Here is an 18,349-nt window from a genome sequence, read left to right on the forward strand (position 1 = left end):
TGTTTGCCGGGGGAACAAAATATCTGGAAGCGGACGGTGAAGTGTCATGTCGTCCGCGGCACCCCTTGGCTGACTTTTACCTGTTTCCCTCTCTCTCTCTTTCTCTCGCTTCCCCTCTTCGCTCTGAGAGAGAACTGGAACCGGAGGAGCGCGGCGCGGAGGGGAGAGTGCGAGTGACATCGGGCAGGACTGGGACGCACGGACGCGCAGAGCCACTGCTCCACACTTCTTGATATCTCCACGCTCAGTCTGTCAGAGATGACAGGGGGCTGTTGGAGGACGACTGGGCTGCTCCTGCTCCTCTGCGTAAAGGTAAGCTGCTGCAAACCACGCAAAGGTTCGCCTGTTATTGAACTTTTTAAGGAGGAAAGCGCGTCACTTCAGTGTTGGACAGATGCGTTTGGGAACTGTTCCTGACAGAGAGAGAGAAAAGTGACACCTGTTGCTTTCAGTTTGACCTGTGCTGTGTTTCTTAAAGAAAATTCAACATGATAACTCAACCCAGACTGAGATGGTTATACATACATGTTTCATCATATCCATATATATAGTTTATTGCAGGACCCATAACTGGTACTGTTATTGGCTACATGCATTAATACCTGACATTAAGCCACCAAGTAAACATTTACTTGACTTTGATTGACCTTCATATGGTGGCATTCCCTATCCTCCAGGGATGCTGCAACAGGTACAAGGCTGTTTTGCATTCTGCTGAAGTGAAGTTTTGTTGAAGAAAACAATGGAAATACTTAAAATAATTGTAAAATGTGGCATAAATATGTGTATTCAAATTATGTCATGCAGCTGCCCAGTAGAGGATCTATGAGCAGCTGCATGAGACCTTTCCTGCCCATAGTCCAAGTTTCTGCTACTAGGCCACCACTTAGGTCTCTGGTGCGTCTCTGGTTTGACTCCACGGAGAGACAACAAAAGACGAACCTGGATTGATCTGCCCAAAAATCCAAGAGGATTCTCTCTACCCTGTCTAGTGTCCCTGAGCAAGGCACCTTACTCCCCCAACATCTGCTCCCCGGGTGCCGTACATGGTTGCTCACTGCTCTGTGTGTCCTGCACCAGATGGGTCAAAAGCAGAGGTTACATTTCCCTACCTGCATGAGTGTGCCTGTGCATGTCTGTGCATGTGTTTGGGACTAATAAATGCATCTTAATCTTAATCTTATATGTCCAACATTCATGACCTTACCCAATCAATTCCTGATTGAGTAAGGTCATTCCCTGTTTACTGTTAGCTCTAAAGCTTTGAGCAAAGCCACACATCTTTGAATGCATTTTTAAAATGTGTCCTTGATCAGGCCCATTGTGCACTTCAGAAAACGTAGAAAAGTTTGAACAGTGTCATATTTTATTTTCTTAAGTGACAAACAAAACAATCTACGGACAGGATGGGCCAATCTGATTTAAACTGGGCCAGTGCCCTCCCCTGGCCATGGCCCTGGATCTGCCCCCGCAGCAGCCCTTTAAAGTCCAGAGACCTCTTTTTTCTTTGCACTCACAACGTGCAGGGGAATAGACAGTTCACTGGTAGTCCTCCAAAAGGTCACAGCTTATCAGTCCTGTATTGAGCGAACTTCCAAAATCTGTGTGCTCAGCTCATGTCAATCAGTTCTGCGATAGATTTCCATGTTATCTCCTGTCATACACATGCATCCGTCATACAGTTGTGTCAAAAGCTGACACGTGCTTGTGTGAAGTGGAGAGCAAGAGACACAAAGCAGTTGTTTGGCCTGCAGACGGACGTCCAGGCTCAAACAGAGAGGGAGAGAGAGAGAGAGAGAGGGGAGGGAAGGGGGTGCCACTGTCAGTGTGGGTAAATGACCACAACAGGTGCTTCAAGGTGATTTGGGCTTCAGACACCCTGGCAGCCATGTCGTCGATCTGAGCACGTCCACACCGTAATCAGTGACTGTCAGTGACAGGGACACGCTCAAGGCTTTGCAACTCATTCCAGGCCACTGTCCAGTGCTGGCCTGATTGTGTTACAGTTCAGAATGTTGTGGTAGAAAATCAACAAATGGGACATTAATCTTCGTGTGAGCATCCGTGTAAGAGGACTGAGGGTCTGAAATGGGCTGCTTGATGAAGTTAACATAGACCAGCCCTTTTAGAATGTGGACAAAATGAACCCTGTTACATAATATTGAGGGCTAAATTGGATAAAGATGACATATGAGATGTGAGTCACTTGTTTCAGATGTTTTCTCCATGTTTCTTTTAGGGCAGATGTTCGTTGTACTCAGAAGGGTGTGTGTTAATTCTGTTATATTCACATTAAGTTGTCTGCAATGAAAGTGCATCATAAATGATTGTATTACGCACTGGAGCTGACTTCTGTATTATAAGTGGTGGTGGTTTATTCTGTGAGACAGTAACGGCTGAGTTGGGTGGTGAAGCCAGCCCTGGACAAGTTTTCCCATCTGCGCAAGGAGTGACTGTGCAGCATGAATCAGCACTGGACATTTATCTGTTCACACAAACCAGAGTGACCCAGTGCTTCGCTTCAGAGACCAGGGATCAACAAGTGCTGCCTCCCGGGGTCTCTGCCGTGCCACGGCCTTCTCTTTTCATCCTTGATGGCAGGTCAAAGTCTTTGCATGACTATCTGACTAAAGAATGAAGTTCTATATTTGTGTGCATGGCCGTTGGAAGTTGTGTGTGTGTGTGTGTGTGGGCCAAATGGCCTGTGGCTCCAACCCTAAATGGAATAGAACTTCCTTTGTGGATGACATAATGACATACCTCGTGTGCTTCTTGGATGGTTCTTGTTGCTGTCACTATGTTCCCTTGATTTGTGCAGAAAAGTGGAACCTTTTTGCTGGATGAGAATTTAAAGGTGGCTGTGCGTACCCTTAGAAGACACCCAAGTATCTCTGTTAGCACCAAGGTTAGTGGCCCAAATATTGATCTGAATATTTCTTAAGGGTTAAATCATAGCATTGTATTCGACAGTTTCACAAATTGGCATTATAGATGAGGATGAACTAATGTGTTCTTCCACTCGACCCGTGCATGTTTTTCTAAAAAAGTCTGGGCTACTAAAAATGGCAGAAAACATTATTTTTTGGGGGGCAATGTAAGCTACCTAAGCTAATAAAAACGTATTCAGTAGGTTGCAATCTGCAATCCCACCACTAGATGTCACTGAATCCTAAACATTACTCCTTAAGGGGCCAGAGCAGTAAGAGCAATCAGTGAATTCAATATGCATATCAGATAACTACTGCAAATTAACAGCGAAACTGAGAACTGGATGTATTTAATGAGGTTACTTAATAAAGTCAGTTTGGCACATTTACCTGAGGGGGCACTAAAGGCTGGACACTTAAATCTTAAATAAAAACAAACTCTGTGTATTTTTTCCCCCCAACAAGGTGAGTAATTTACCACAAGTCTCTTTATATCACTGCTGGCAATAAAGACAGCAGGCAAAACGAGTTTGACAAAGCTATATCTGTTGAAATTGATTATGCTCCTCGGGAGTTACTGGAAAACAACATGTTTTATGGCTTCTAACGTGTGATGGATATAAGTCAGCTGCCAGACCTCACTACAGAGTTTGGCCACCACACTCACTTCCCTACATGCCTTTCTTCAGATTGCCCAGCTGGAATTTAAAAGAAAATTAGGCAAAAAGCCCCCAACAGATTTTGATGTTTATTCAAGGAAATGGTCCCTCTCCGATCCGTAATGCCACGAGCGGAGTGTATTGAAGTCCTCAGGATGGGGAAGCTTCGGGGTCTAATGGCAGGATTAAGTGGGGTCACGGCATGCAAATGGTCCCAAGTGAGCGTCCGTCAACAACAACATCTCTTGTTCCTCGGCTCGACCGCTTGATCACACGGACCACAAACCTTCAAATTAGCATTCATGAGGGCCTTTGTTGTGGACGCAAGTGGAATGGGAAGTGAATTAATTTTGAGAGGGATTGGTCCCGTTTGAGTAAAGGGGGAAAAGGCTTCAGAGAACATCTGGCCAGTGATGGATGGATGGAGCAGGTTTTTGGAGTGCGTTAACAAGACCGCGTGTTTTCAGTTACACAGCAAAAGCCTTCATACTCATCTCATTGTTGCCATCTGGGGTTAATCTGTGGAGTGAGACTGAGCGTTGGGTCGTGTAGAAGTGTGTGTGTGTGTGTGTGTGTGTTAGAGTGTGTGTGTGCGTGCAATGTTAGTCCAAGGCCAAAATTCACTAGTAGTCATGTTTGAACAAATTGCCAAAGCACCCAAGGAGGGTCTCACTTTTCATTCAGTGCCCTCAGTGTTTCTGGCGTAGAAGCAAATTTTCCTGTGTGTCCGATTCAGGTGTGTCTGTACACGGCTCTTCTAACCCTGCAAATCCAGAGAGCAGGCGTTCATCCCCGTAGAGCTGGCCAAAAAGGAAGTAGCTTCACACTATTCTCAGTGGGCCGATGAGGGAGAAGTCCTGCAGAACAGAACATGTGATGGCAGCTTCTGTTTAATGTTGAGCCTCAAAGAAAGTTCAGTTTCTATAGTAATTCACTATAAACCAATAACTGGGCTTTGGTCTAGCACTCATCTCCAATTTGTTATTTTTTCTTTTACTTCCCTGCAAATCAGGACACTGCCAGTTCCTTGAGGCCAAAGAAACCATCGCAGATATAATAGAAAAGGCCTCTAATCATAGATTTTGCAAATGCGGCCCAACTGGAAAAAGTATAAAATTAGACCTGGCTGGAGGATGAGCTCGTATCTGGTTTTGTAATTATTAAAAGACAGTTTTCCCTTTTGTCTTCATCCCAGTGACGACTTGCAGCACACTTGTTCCTGTTGAAGGGAAATGCAACTCGACACTTCAGAACCTCGTTTAGTCGGAGGACTAGTTTGGGGAAATATGATTATTTGGAAGTCATTTCTCATTTGTGCAATCTGTGAAAAAATTACAAATTGTACATGCCCCTTTGTCTTTTGCGTCAACATAAGAGGGGTATCGATCTACTCCTTCTACCCTCGTCCAATAAGTGAATCAGCATGTTCCTGTATTCAAAATCATTCCTTCCTAACATCAGGAAATGATGAATAAACCAGGCTTTGTACAAAGTAAAAAGATGTGGAACGGAGAAAACGGCTTTTGCTGCTTTCCCCCCCCCTCTCCCAAATCTTGTGGAACTCGATAGTGTTGCTTGCCTTTCAATCACTTGATGCTGAGTTCTCATAACATTCTGTGACTGAGTGCCCAACTCCGCCTGAGCCAGTAAATGGCATAACTCGCTGGAGTCGTGTTGCATTGTGTGTGCCAGAGTGTGTGCAAGAGGGCATGTTGTTCAGACTCCAGTATCGAAAAGCAAGTTTTTCTTTCTGCGGTTTCATGTGGCTCTCAGGAAATGAAATATGTCTTATTGTGCGACACTGCAAAACTCTGACCTTACATCATCCTGAATCAGAATCAGAATCAGAATCAGAATCAGAATCAGAATTCTTTTTATTGCCTTGTATATTTTCACATACAGGAAATTGCCTTGGTGTGGTTGGTGCACTTTACAAACAACAATATAAAAACAAAAAAAAAAAAAAAAAAAAAAAAAAAAAAAAAAAAAAAAACAGCTGTCACGCATTAAGCAAGAACTACCAGCAGATGGCAACATCACAGCAGAAGGACCTTTTGTGTCCAGTTCAGCCCCAGCGGCTCCCACGGCCATCACAGATATTCCACTCTATTGTGATTTTGCAGGTGGCTGCCCTCCGTTCCCTCTCTGTTTCCTCTGGAGCCCATTGTGAAAGTATTTGTTCCCTCATCATGAGGTTTATTTGTCATTGCCGGGCTTGAAAGCCGAGCCTCTGGCATCCTGTTCCTCTGATGAAACATCTTGGGCTCCATCTGCAGCGAGCCCCGCATCCCCTCCATCAGCGTGATTGAGCGTTGTTGTTTTATCCTGTTGTGTGTTCCCGGACGCCAGCTCAAACTTCATTTGCAGCAGCCGGGGCGTCTGTGCATCATCTGGCCCGCACATTTCGAACACACAGCCAATCTCAAACAGCCACATAACCTTGCAGTCGAGCGACGCTGCCTTGGCTTGGGCTCACACGTCTAGCTCTGTCTGTTATCCTCTGCCCCGGCCTTGACCTCAGCTTCGTCCCAGGGTGGAATTGCAGCGGGAGTGCCGGGGAGTGGTGCTAACGGGAGGGGAGAAGCAGCACTGGGGCCCCTCTCGTGATGCCTAATTAGAGGGGAGGGCAGGTAGTAGGCGTGTGTGTGTATGTGTGTCTTGTCTGTGTTTTAAAACACTACAGGGGAGGATTGTCAGGAGAGAGGGAGAAGCCAGATTTGATGTTCAAGAGGGAAGCAGAGAGGAAAGACAGAAGGACAATGGAGGCAAAAGGTCAACAATGAAAGAAGAACAGGACAGGAAATAACATCTGAGAAAAAAAAATTACATTTAAGCATTTAAGCAGTGGAATCAAATTAGAATAATTTGTTATTATGTCACAAAAATGAGAGTAATTTGTTAATAGTAGAAATAATGTGACTTACAGGTCAAAGCAAAGAACCTTTTCATATTCAGATTTCATATGCAGGTAAAAAGGTCCCAAGCAGGAGCGATAAAGTTGGAGAGTAACACATAAATATTCACTTGCTACTTGTAGATACAACAGTTCCAGATTCACTGAGCGATTGACAGGCATGAAAAACCCAAACCGACAGCAGTTATGATTCTCACTGACCTCACTCTTTTGGGAAAAGGAGAAAATGAAGTTGCACATGAGTGTGAGAGAGGTTGTGTGTGTGGGGGGAAAGACAGGATGGATGGCTAAATCGAGGGGAAACATGATTGACTCAGGGTCCCCCCCCCCCCCCCCCCACCGAAGCAGATATAATCGTTGAGCTTTCTGTAAATGTTCTTGCCTTTACCATGTTCACCAATTACAACAAAGGTGCAGTAGAAGTATTCTTATCCATAAATCCATTAAAACTGTTTATTTAGCAAATCAATTTAGTGCATTAGGTTATAGCACCCCCACCATCACCGTTAATTTAAAGGATAAAGGGTATATATAGATAATGGATAGACGGATTGAATACATTCTTCGTTTTTCCTTTCAGTACTAGTTTTCATTGTTAGTGGTGGATACAGGGAACAAATTCGATGATGCACTGTGTCACCAAAATCATTCAGGACTGAGATCATGACTATTAAAAGTGGTGTTACATTTTTTAGGAAACACCGAATTTGTTTTCCTGCTGAGGTTTAGATGTGAAGCTCGAAACCAATCATTTAGTCGGCAAAAAAAGTAAAATACAGCCATTGAACGAGAAATAATAGATTTCACCCACTGGTATGTTACACTGCTTCATCAGCAGCCAACCAACGTTATCACAGTTGCAAACAATACCAACTAACAATCCACCAACATTATAATGGTCACACATCTGACAGACGGGACCGATTGATCAATACAGTCAGTCAGCATGTTTACATCGGTTATTTCAATGTAATGTTGGTATTTCTTTTTTCAAACTAACACAGGAGTAACGGCTATTACTCGTTACTGTCACTCAAACTGATTGCATGCCTGTTTTGACGGCGTGAACAGCTATTTTTCCTGAAATGCTTGTCACTTCGATTTACATTTTCAAGGTTAATGCATAAAAATAAAATATTCCGCTGGATTTTAACATTTCTTTCATGGTTATTTAGCAAGATTTCATACTTGCATTCATGAACATTGTAGCCGCAGTGGTCGTCATGTCGATTCGCTTCCTCCGTTCTTAAAGCATCCGGGAAGTTCCTTCTACCCCTTTATTTTTAAAGGGGGGGGGGGGGGGGGGGGGATCCTGAATACATAAAACGAAGGATTAGGGCCAAATGGTAGGGATACGGGGGAGGGGGGGGATTCGGACAGGGCATTAGTGTGTTTCTGTAGTCATGTGACATCTGTGTATGTGGTGTGACCGTTAGAGCCAAAAGGTTCCTCTGCCTTCCTCATTCCCAGGCTGCTCACATGGATTATAAACCAGGGTGCCCTATGAAATCCCCTTGCATGTACTTCACACACATGCACACACATATGCACACAGTGAGTGGCGAGACAGCACAGATGCTGCGGCCGTAGAAAAGATTTGTTGGCCCCTGTAAAGAGGCCTTGGTTGCCCCTTTTGAGAAAGCCCCGGCCTGGGAAATCTGTGTGGTCCTGTTGTGTGTGTGGGTGTGTATAATATGTCTTAATTGTTTTATTTTCAAGAGGGCGAGGTAGCAGTTGGGAGGTTATGCTAAATAAAGTCAGGTTTATATTGATAGGAAATAAAGGGAGATCATTGTCTTCTAAGAGCGAACATGACCATGAACTTTAAATGACCTTTATTTACATTTTTCACATTTTCAAAAAGCCTGTACATTCTTGTTTTGTGTGTGTGTGCAGTGATCGACCTTATAAGACCTTTCTTGACCTTTTTAGGAAACAATTACCGCTACAAGGAAAAAAAAGAAAAGCAGCTGAGGGTCAATGTTGCTCTCAGCCTGCGTCTCACCGTGGTGTTGCATTTGAAGGGCCACTGTGAAATTCTGTCCCCCGATCCCTCTGTGCCGTGACATCATCCACGTTGGTGTCTCGCTCTGATCTCGGCGGGGGGTTGCACCACATGCAAAACAGACTGCCTCGCATGAACCTGGCTTGTTTGAATCTGTCGTCCCCCCGGTCCGAGCCCTCTCAGCACTCCTTCTCGTCTGCCCGATGACAGGTATGCAGCCTGAAAAGTATTTGGCAGCCATGACCTGGAAAAGTGCACATTTGACATTGAGCGTGTCACTCACCCTTCATTTTCCACCGCCCCTCCTTCACTTCAATGGGACATAATGCTCTCTTAAATAGGGCCTGTTGTGTTGTCAGCGCCGTTCCTTCTCTCATCCCGGCGGCGATTCGCCTCATAGCTGGAATAGTTGGGATTGTGGTCACCAGGTGGCCTGTGAAGCCACCTCGATGATACCACAGATAGCGAAGTCGGCCCGATACGAAAGATCCTAAACTGTTTGCTCAGATCATGTAAGCCCGATGTTGAGAGACAGACGGACTGACAGACAAACAGACGGACTGACGGACAGCTAGCTGAGGGCAAGTGCAGGGCAGGTGAAACCATCTCAAGTATGTCTCGCTTCTTTTAGCTCGTCTTTCAACACCATTTTAGAGAATAATTCACGGAACTTGATGAAAATAATCAAAAATAATATTTATGAGTGTGTGTGCAAATCTACATAATAATCCGTCTCTAGTGGATTTAAATGTGGTTTCATCAGGTGACTGTTGTGCGTATGCGGTGGTATGCACTCTACTCAGTCACATTCTAGTTAATCTAATGACTAATTCTTATTTTACAGAGTATTTATTTAATCACTATCCAGTTCAGCTTTGTTTGCAACAGCTAAAATGGCTCCTGTTGTTGTTTATTTATAATTTCAGTCGGTTATCGATCATATCTGAATTGAACAGATGAGGTTTTTCTCATGTCCATTAATCCTCAAATGACTTAAATTAGTTCAAAATAAAACTCATCACTCTTTAGAGCAGAAGATTGGGTCATAGCCACTGAGAAATAACCATCTCCACCAATAAACCTGCTGACATTTCAAATGACTACAGGAAACCTCTGTTCATCTGTCACACCCAATACTTCATACAACTTTTGCTCCAGGTGAACCACATTATGACATCACACTGAGTGGAGGATGTCGATGATAATTAAACGGGGTGACACACTCATCAGTGTATCGCCTGCAGTGAAATGAATGACGCACGTAGAGAATTGGTGACGTTTTCGCTGACGAAAAAAAGGGCAAAATGTATGTACACTGTAACATAGAGATGGCGAGAGCTGCGTGTGTTTTGTCATCTTAGTGCATCAGGAACAGAGAGAGTCGGTGAAAGATGTGTGTGTGTGTGTGTGTGTGTGTGTGTGTGTGTGTGTGTGTGTCAGAGTGAGACAAGTGCGTTAGCGGATGATGATTGGCAGGAAGGAGCACCAGGAATGCGGCCGACTGCGTCTCGGCTCAGGACAGGTACAAACCACTCCATCATCGCATGAGAGAGTAATCGTTACGGGCAAATCATTACATGATCAGAGGGAATCAAGTCCGTGCCAAACGCTGCATGCGCCGCCCTCCAGGGTTTTGTGGATAGGAGGAAGTGAATAACGAGCAGGGAGTGATTGAGTGAAGGGCAGATGACAAACAGTGAGAAGACTTAGGGATACACACAGGATGTCGATTTTCAGGTAACGTTTTAGTGAGAGGATTTTTGTATTCCCAATCCAGGTTATGATTGGATTTATATTCTCTGGTTCTTCATTCATCCGTACATGACAAATGTTCACTTGGACCCATGGAGGAACTGGTTCGAATTTAGTGGTCAAAGAACAAGGTTACTGTGACCTCAAAAAGCTAATGTTTGCCTTGGGAACCCAACATCTCTGGAACACCTTGATAAAATTGCTTCTAAGATCGTACATATGATCAACTGAGAAGAGATGAAGGGTTAAAGGTCACATGGGGGGGGGTAGTCCTTTGTGTCGAAAGACTGATATATGCAATCTTCTGTGAGTGTCATTCTAGTTAGAGATGTGATTTAGTACTCTGAAAACATTTAGCAATAGACCTTTCCTAAAATTCAAGTGAACTGAACCTACATGACTTTTATGTTGTATTAGGGACCTAAAACTTTCATAATACAAACTGGAAAAAGGAGCAAGTGATTTATTTACTTCTTCCCCCATAGCACACACCATGTTAATCACGAGTCCACTTTGCGACAGTTGGTTGATCAATCAGTTCAACATTTTGCACGAGCACTTTATAGTAGTTCCACCTAAACGTAATTGGCAAAGGACCTTTTTCTTTTTTACGCAGCAGGTTTGGAATTTACTGCATTTGCCCAAAGCTAAGAGAATGCCAGTCTCTCACCTGAGAGTGAATGATGCTCACTCGCCCAGTTTTAATATTACAATATGTGGTTGTAATTGCAGTGGCTTAATCTATGCTGACAACAAATATTTTTGCCAGGGAATATTTTCCTTGAGAACCAGACTGAGCTTGCCGGCGTCTAATATACACAGCAGATGTGGAATTGGGCAATGCCGTAACACGACATTTAGGTTTACAGATCGGTGCGAGGGAGTGGCTGCACTGTTGCTATAAAGTAGAGATTTAACGTACATGTGTTAAAGTGTAAGGAGACTCTAAAGTGTGTAGGGCATATGTCTAAAGTGACTTTTCACATGAATCCCTGACGTGCAGGTGTGTCGGGCAGACGCCCTCTGCCTCGAGGGGCAGTGGTGAGGATGCAGGTTCATGTTCAACAGCGTGTGCCAAAACTGTCTTGCTTGTCTCAAACTTTTTCTTAGCTTTTATCCGTGCAACCATGTGTCTCTGTAATGCAACCTTAGGTGATTCTTGCACCAACACGCAGTCGTCTCTTCTTTTTTTTAGTACAAGTCTAACTTTTCATTTCATGATCTATCTCTTTATCTACTTGACACTTCAGATTTATGTCTCCCTTTGTTTAGAGCTTATTAAGAAAGCCGAGCGTGCAGCGCAAAGACATATTTACTTCACAAAATGTTGTTCTTTGTGCTCTCGTAGACGTTTAAGGCTTAGCTCCACAAGTGTGGCGTTGTATTGCCCACTGACTGACACACTTAGCTTCTGCTGAGCCATTCTCCTTGGTCCGGGTGGTTCTTCAGCCTCTCCCTTTTCCTGGCTCTAACCTACTTCAGCTTCCAGGCTTCCTGCTCCTCCTGGGTCAAACTCAGAGAGAGTGTTACTGAAAGAGGGAGAGTTTCAGTGCACTGGGTTGTCTCTTCCTCTGCAGAGTGAAGGTGGGCAGCAGGGCCCTTTGAGGGCAAGATGATTTCCTCTTCCCCACAGGGAGAAAAAGACTGAGAGACAGTTTGCCCAGAGGTGAACACATTCCCATGTCCTGGTATTTTCATGCCTCGATTGGCGGCGATGGCCAGAGGCTGGATGCATTATGTTTTGTGGTTGCTCGTCCAACCATCCTCAAGGTAAATTCTTCAAATTTCACCTACTGTGATCTAACAAAATGCTTCTCTGTGAACACTTACGAACTTATAGACATAATCCTTTCAAAGTTGGCACAAATGTTCACTACATGATTAGATGTCAAAGGTCAAAGGTCACTCTGACCTCATTTTACTGTGGGTACAATCTGGAGGCTTACAACCACAGGCCCATAATTCTAGTTTTATTTCAAGAATTTGGGGAAATAGGTGTCAAGCATTCATGCCTGTTTTACACCTGGCCCTCAATCTACTGTGTGTAGGTTGTGGTTTGTGCTATAATTTCTTTGCACAAAAGTTCCAGTCTAATTTTTAATTGTATCCGATTGGAGCCATACCCCCCCGACCTAAGTGCACTGAAATAATTATGACAAAGTCTTCCAACTGTCGAGATTAATTTGGAAAGACATCTCTGTGCTTTCATGTGATGAAACAGGGCAAAGGATGGGTTGTTATTCTTTCCGCTGCACTAATCCAGGTATCTGCAGGGGCTCAGTCGGTCAGGTCCCAGATTTAACACTGCAAGTGAACCCTCTAATCACATACACACATGCGCAGGTTAGCAGAACTCCCCAAGGTACAGGGCTTGACATGTCTGCGACTCTTTCAGTCAGACTCCTGCATCCAGCTGAGCAGGTCGAGGGATTCCACTGTACATAGGAAGCCGTGGCTCTTGGACCTTCGGTGAACCTGCATGCCCCAGTTATCTGCATGACGCAAGTGATTCAGGGCAGATCCACCACTTGTGTCTCATCATATCAGGCACACCCAGCCGTTGTGTGTTCGGTCCTTTCCCTCTTCAGCAGAACCTCTCGCTCAATTGCTCAGTGGCGGTCATAATTATTAGTGTCTCTCTCTATAACAGCCAAAATCGCTGATTGCTCAGGCAACAAAAATGCAATCAAAACAACCGAGCAATTAAAAAATGTGACTCACTGTCACAAACACAGTGTTAAATCACATGCCGTGGTTGATGAGAAGTCAAGTGGCTGTGCCTAAAAGTGTATATATATAGCGGCAAACACATTATAGTGCAGTCCTGAAATAATAACAGGTTTCCTACAGTAATAATAGTTTACATAAGTTAAAAAATTTAAAATCCAGAACCAGAAAATATCAGAGTTTGTGGTTCCAAACTCACTCCACACTTTATTAGTCTTTTTTTCTTTTTTTTTTTTTCTTTCTCCTCATCGGATGGAAAACATTTTATTGCTCTCGAGTTTATTGAGCTGTTGATCCAAGAGAGTGTGACCACTGAATACGAGTTTCAAATGAGTTTTCTCACCGTGAATGGTCTATTAACGTTTCGGTTGTTGACAGACGTGGACAAGAGTTGAGAGATGCTATAAAGTCTGAAAGCAAAAAATAACCTACAAACTAAAGTCGTTTAGCAAGTGTTCAAAAGTCTGACAGCAAGGTTTATGAAGTTTGCGGTGCGGGTGTGGTTCTAGATCACTTAAAACTAAGTACACATGCTAAAGAGGCATTTTGTGTTGTATGGCCTCTGTCATTTAACACTGCATGAATTTGGAATAGAACTAAGTCGCTTTTTAAGGCAAACAAAGGTAATAGGACAGCTCTGAGACCAAATGGTTAGTTATTATTCTTCAACACATTTCCACATTGGTCCCATTTCCCAAGATTACTTTTCATGTAGTTCTTGTCTTGTTTGGGGATTTTACTCATATTTCTTGTAGATTAAATTCATTCTGACGCTTTTTCTATACTTCGTTTTACAGAGACAGTTGTGATTGGTGGCTGTGTCAGAAGTTACAAGCAATGAACACATCCACCATCAATCATTCATGCAGCTGGTGATGGTGCCGTCCCTCACAGCAAGCCCCAATGGCTCATGCAGCACGTCTGTCCTCCTGTGTCCTTTCCCTGACCCATAATTCCCTTCTTCCTGCCCACCTCTAACTCTTAAAGATTAACAGAGGGCTCGCTGCCTGTCCACCTGCTACAGGCATCACATTTACGGGCACCAGGGTAATCTCAGGGGTCCAGTTGGTTTTCTAATCCTTGGACAGAGAAACGGAGAGCCTGGCCAACGGGCAGGCTGTTCACTTTCCGAGGGGATATGTTATGGGAACCGCCATTGTTCAACTTGGGAGGGCCACCTGTATCAATATCGCAATCAACTGTGCCAAATGCAACTTATTGGGATATTGTGTTTTTCTTGGCATCTGCTAAGACGTTAGATGAATTTTTTTTCTTTTATCGTGATTATTTGCACGTGGCATGTGCACTGATATCTGGCCCTGAAGTTTTTTGCAGAAGTCATGCCCTTGTTTCAAAGCACACAGGGGTGTTTGGTAGCACCACCAGATTACTATGAAGCTGCACTTGAAGCTTTCATTGGCTTCGCCTCTCCTCCTTAGTCGTGATATGCCCTCGGGATCGCTCAGTGTCACCTGGATATCTGTGAAAGCCACAGAATGTGAAGCCATCTCTGTTACACATGCCAACAACAATGGAAGGGCCGCTTGGACCACATTTGGAAAGGTTCTGGTTGCAGAAGTAATTTTGGGGGCTATCAGATTGAAACTCAAGATGCCAGAGTCAATTCTTTCAGGAATTTCCACGAGGGGTGTGCACTTTTTTTCAAAGCTTCTTTCTTAATGCAAGAAGGAAAAAAAAAGGCTTTCATGGCCAGAGAATCACTATCACCATGAAGATGACGATGCCCCGATGAGGTTTTAGAGTCTCAAATGTCTTCACTGTCTTAAACTCTGAGGTTGTCTTTTACAAAGCTAGGTGGCCTGACTGTCTTTTGATAATCAGCATTGTATTATATTTCCATAGGTAGGTGAGTTTTTAATGTGGAGGTGTAACTCTACTCCATTAATTTTAGAGCTACTGTTATCTGTTCTGTCACTGAGCACAGTCCAAAACTTAATGGACCCTCTTATTTCCAGTTTTTAGGGTCTGGTAGCTACATCTCCCGGATGCATGCTCGACAATGAACTTGAGATTCTCTTCCACTTTCTGTCTGCATGTAACACAGTCTAAACTAAATGATTTACGCCATACACTCCTGTCTTTGTGTGTGTGTTGGCACTGTAAGTCGAGCATGATATATCTCTCCACAACTGCATATTCCTGCAGGATGGTGGGTGGAAACACGTGCAAATGCACTGCCCAGTCATGACAAAGCTGTTCCTCCTGACAACCCTTGATTCTTGAAGCACCTTGGCTTGCGTCGACTTTTTGCGCCGCTGAGAGACAGCTTCCAACCATTTGGCCGCTCTTAGGTTTCATGCCACCGGGGGTTTGCTCTTCACTCTGAAAAAATAACATTTTCTTACACAAACCAAAGCCACAGCCAGCAGGTTTTCAGAGACGGATCGCTCATCTCGCAGGGTGAAATGTACCTGCTTTGCGGGGTGACCTGTCAAGTTTGTGCTATTTAGAGTGGAACTGGAGTCGCTCTTTGGGGAAGGCATCGGTATTGTAATACCGTCATGGTAGTTGAAAAGAAAGGCGTCTGATATGTTGTTACTACATTCGATAGCAATATTGAGTAGTGCTTATTCAAGAGATCCTTGCTCATGCTGTCTCCCATCAAACGTAGTTAATTGGTGCCTAATGGATGAGGCTGAAACCACTTACTGTGTAAACAAAAATGAATCCCTTTTCATATCATTACATTGACGAATCGGGTCAGGTTGGTCTGCCCAAGAGCTGGGATGGAAAAAATATAACCGTCTTGCCGTAGCTGAAATTATGTTTTTATCAGTAGACACCTCTAAGTCTTGTGTGCGTCTGTTCTCTGTTCGGCACTCGAACGACAGGGAGAGGGAAGCGTCCAGTCATTCTTCAGCAGACTCGCGCTGTAGCTGTGCCCGGCAGTGCCAAACCCCTGCTCCCCACCGAGATGACCCTGGGCATAGGCTCCAGCTGTGCAAACACAGCCACATTGCTGAGCAGACAGTCGCGTCCCGGCTGAGCCAAATCCAATTATTTGCCTCGCCTTGAGCCGCTTTTTCGTTTCATTTCAGTAGCACATATTCAGCCGCCTCTGTCAGTACACACGAGCTGCGCCGCCAGGCCGAGCAAGGCAGACAAATGCACCACTGTGGCTCTTCTGTAATTCACTCGTGTGAATGTTCCCCTTGTTGTCAGCATAATTTCTCAGGTTTTGCAAATTTTTTTTTCTTCACATCTCTCTCCCGTAACAGTAAGTATCCACTTTGTTTGAAGGAGAACAACCAAAGTCAACAGGGAGGGGACCCACGCCACTCAACGAACAGCGGGCAAAAAAATGTTTTTGTCAGGATGGTACAGCCCACGTGAACATAAGTATCCAGCCAAAGATCTTTGAAGCGTCAGAATCCTAAAGGATAAGTCCCCTTTATTGGAACTTGGGTTTTATGTCCATTGTCCTGGTCACGATTTGAAAGAATCAGGTTACATTTATTTGAGAAAAGCTTGTTGCTTTCTGCTGAGACCCATTATCCTCTCTCTGGTAAAAATACAAACATGAGGTTTGAAACTAGAAGCAATGAAGCATAAATTAAACTTCTATGTTGCTTGTCCAAGTCTAAACATCCAAATATGTTGTAAGGATTAAGAGTAACCAGCTCTCCACTTGAATACAAGAACAATGCTTTCACTTCATGTCCACGATGGGCGCGTGTGTGACGGCCTATTGTCATTTCGGCGAGTTGTGGTCTTTGAATTGAGAAAATTAAAGAATTGGTTAATTTAATGTCCTCGTAGTTCAGACATATCGTCAAAGGTGAATACTGCAAACATCCTGCAAGACCTTCTATTGTTTAATGCTCATCTGAAGTCCCAGCAATTAGGTCTGAACTATGCAAAATAAAATTCTAACGGGAACCATTGAGTAACTCTTTTGGTCTGGACTGAGGTCTGTGGCAACTTTCACACCTTTCACCCTTGCAGTCACCAGTAATTTATGGAATAGTCATGTGCAAGCTACTAGAAGGGATCACATTTTGCATGCAGTAATTACCCACCCATGTAAAAACCCACTACAGTAACCGAGGGCAAATTTCTTAGAATGAGTCAAACAAACAGAGTAAGTTGTGTACACAGAGGAACAGCTCTTACTTCAAGAATGCTGGGTAATTCTTCCCACATATTTGGAAACTGTCACTCTGCGTGCACTACTGTTGGAACAAGTTAAGTGTTATCTTAACTGACAATAGTTTGTTTGGGCAAGAGTTTCTTCAGCAGTTTTGGGCGAGATCAGCAAAGTGACACCCTGGCGACAGAATCTTTCAATTTCCGATAAACCTGAGTGACCTTGCTTTGGTTATAAACTGACTGTATAGTCGGCAGCAGGAGAAGATACTTTGGGTTTTGCCGTCGCTTTTTGGAGCTAAATATCTTTTTTTAGGTAAGCTTGTTGGCAGGGCCCAAAGGGAGCTCTAATGCAAAAACAGACATATGATAGGCTGCCTCTCAATGTTGTTTGGCCTATATATATGAATGACAAGCTCGGAATATGCATGCAGAAAAACGGGGAGAAATGCAATTGATTTGGAAGCCTGCAACATGCGCACCAATACAAACCTGAAATTCCCTATAGGAATATGACATACGCGGTTCCAGAGAATAAATGCTGCAGTATTTACATGGGCAGTCGAATGTACTGAGACGCATACAGAACATAAAGTTAGACAAACAGAGGCCCCTCTAGTGGACTCATACATGGTGTCAAATAAATCTCCCATGGCATGTTTAAGAGTTTAAATGGCGCCTCAAATCTGTCTCTTTAATACATAGGGAATGTGGAGGACATTATGTGCCAACTTACCCCCCCCCCCCCCCCCCCCCCACACACACACACACCCCATCCTCATCCAACCACCCTCTCCCTCGAACGCCACTTTGGCTGCATCCCAGATATCAGGGATGTCATTCATCAAACCGCTCCCACTCGCCAGCAATTACGCAAAAATTACAGGGATGTTTGAACAACGTTTCTTGATGTGCGATTATTGTCGCATGTCTCGTCAATCAACCTCCATTATCAGCGCTGAGACACCCACTCTCTCCGTGTCCATCACGTGGAAATGTATGTTTGTTTTCTGTGAGATATTCCTGACAACAGATTGACCTTTCCTGATTGAATATTCTCTGTGCCCCTTTCCGTCGTTATCTGTCAGTCTGCTGGGATAATTGCATTCATTGGAATCTCGGCATATTAACAAGACAATGGATGGACAACATTAAGTTGTCACGTCACATTGACGGTGTCATCCTAGACTGATTTAGGAATACACCACCGGCTCTGATCTCTTGTGTGCGTAACAAAACAGTTCCCCGGGGTTTGACT

The 18,349-nt window shown here is 44.0% G+C and overlaps 1 protein-coding gene across 3 annotated transcripts in view; it reads left to right on the plus strand.

Annotated features, from left to right (window-relative positions):
• Positions 1-18,349, plus strand: part of LOC133949969 (ADAMTS-like protein 1) — a 91,387-nt gene continuing 73,038 nt past the window's right edge. For all 3 annotated transcript variants that reach the window (XM_062384091.1, XM_062384088.1, XM_062384089.1), the window contains exon 1: positions 1-312. In XM_062384091.1, coding sequence (XP_062240075.1) covers positions 259-312 — 54 coding nt within the window. In that variant the 5' untranslated portion in view covers positions 1-258. The remainder of the gene's footprint in view (positions 313-18,349) is intronic.

The sequence above is a fragment of the Platichthys flesus genome, chromosome 24 (genome assembly GCF_949316205.1).
Source record: "Platichthys flesus chromosome 24, fPlaFle2.1, whole genome shotgun sequence".
Classification (NCBI taxonomy): domain Eukaryota; kingdom Metazoa; phylum Chordata; class Actinopteri; order Pleuronectiformes; family Pleuronectidae; genus Platichthys; species Platichthys flesus.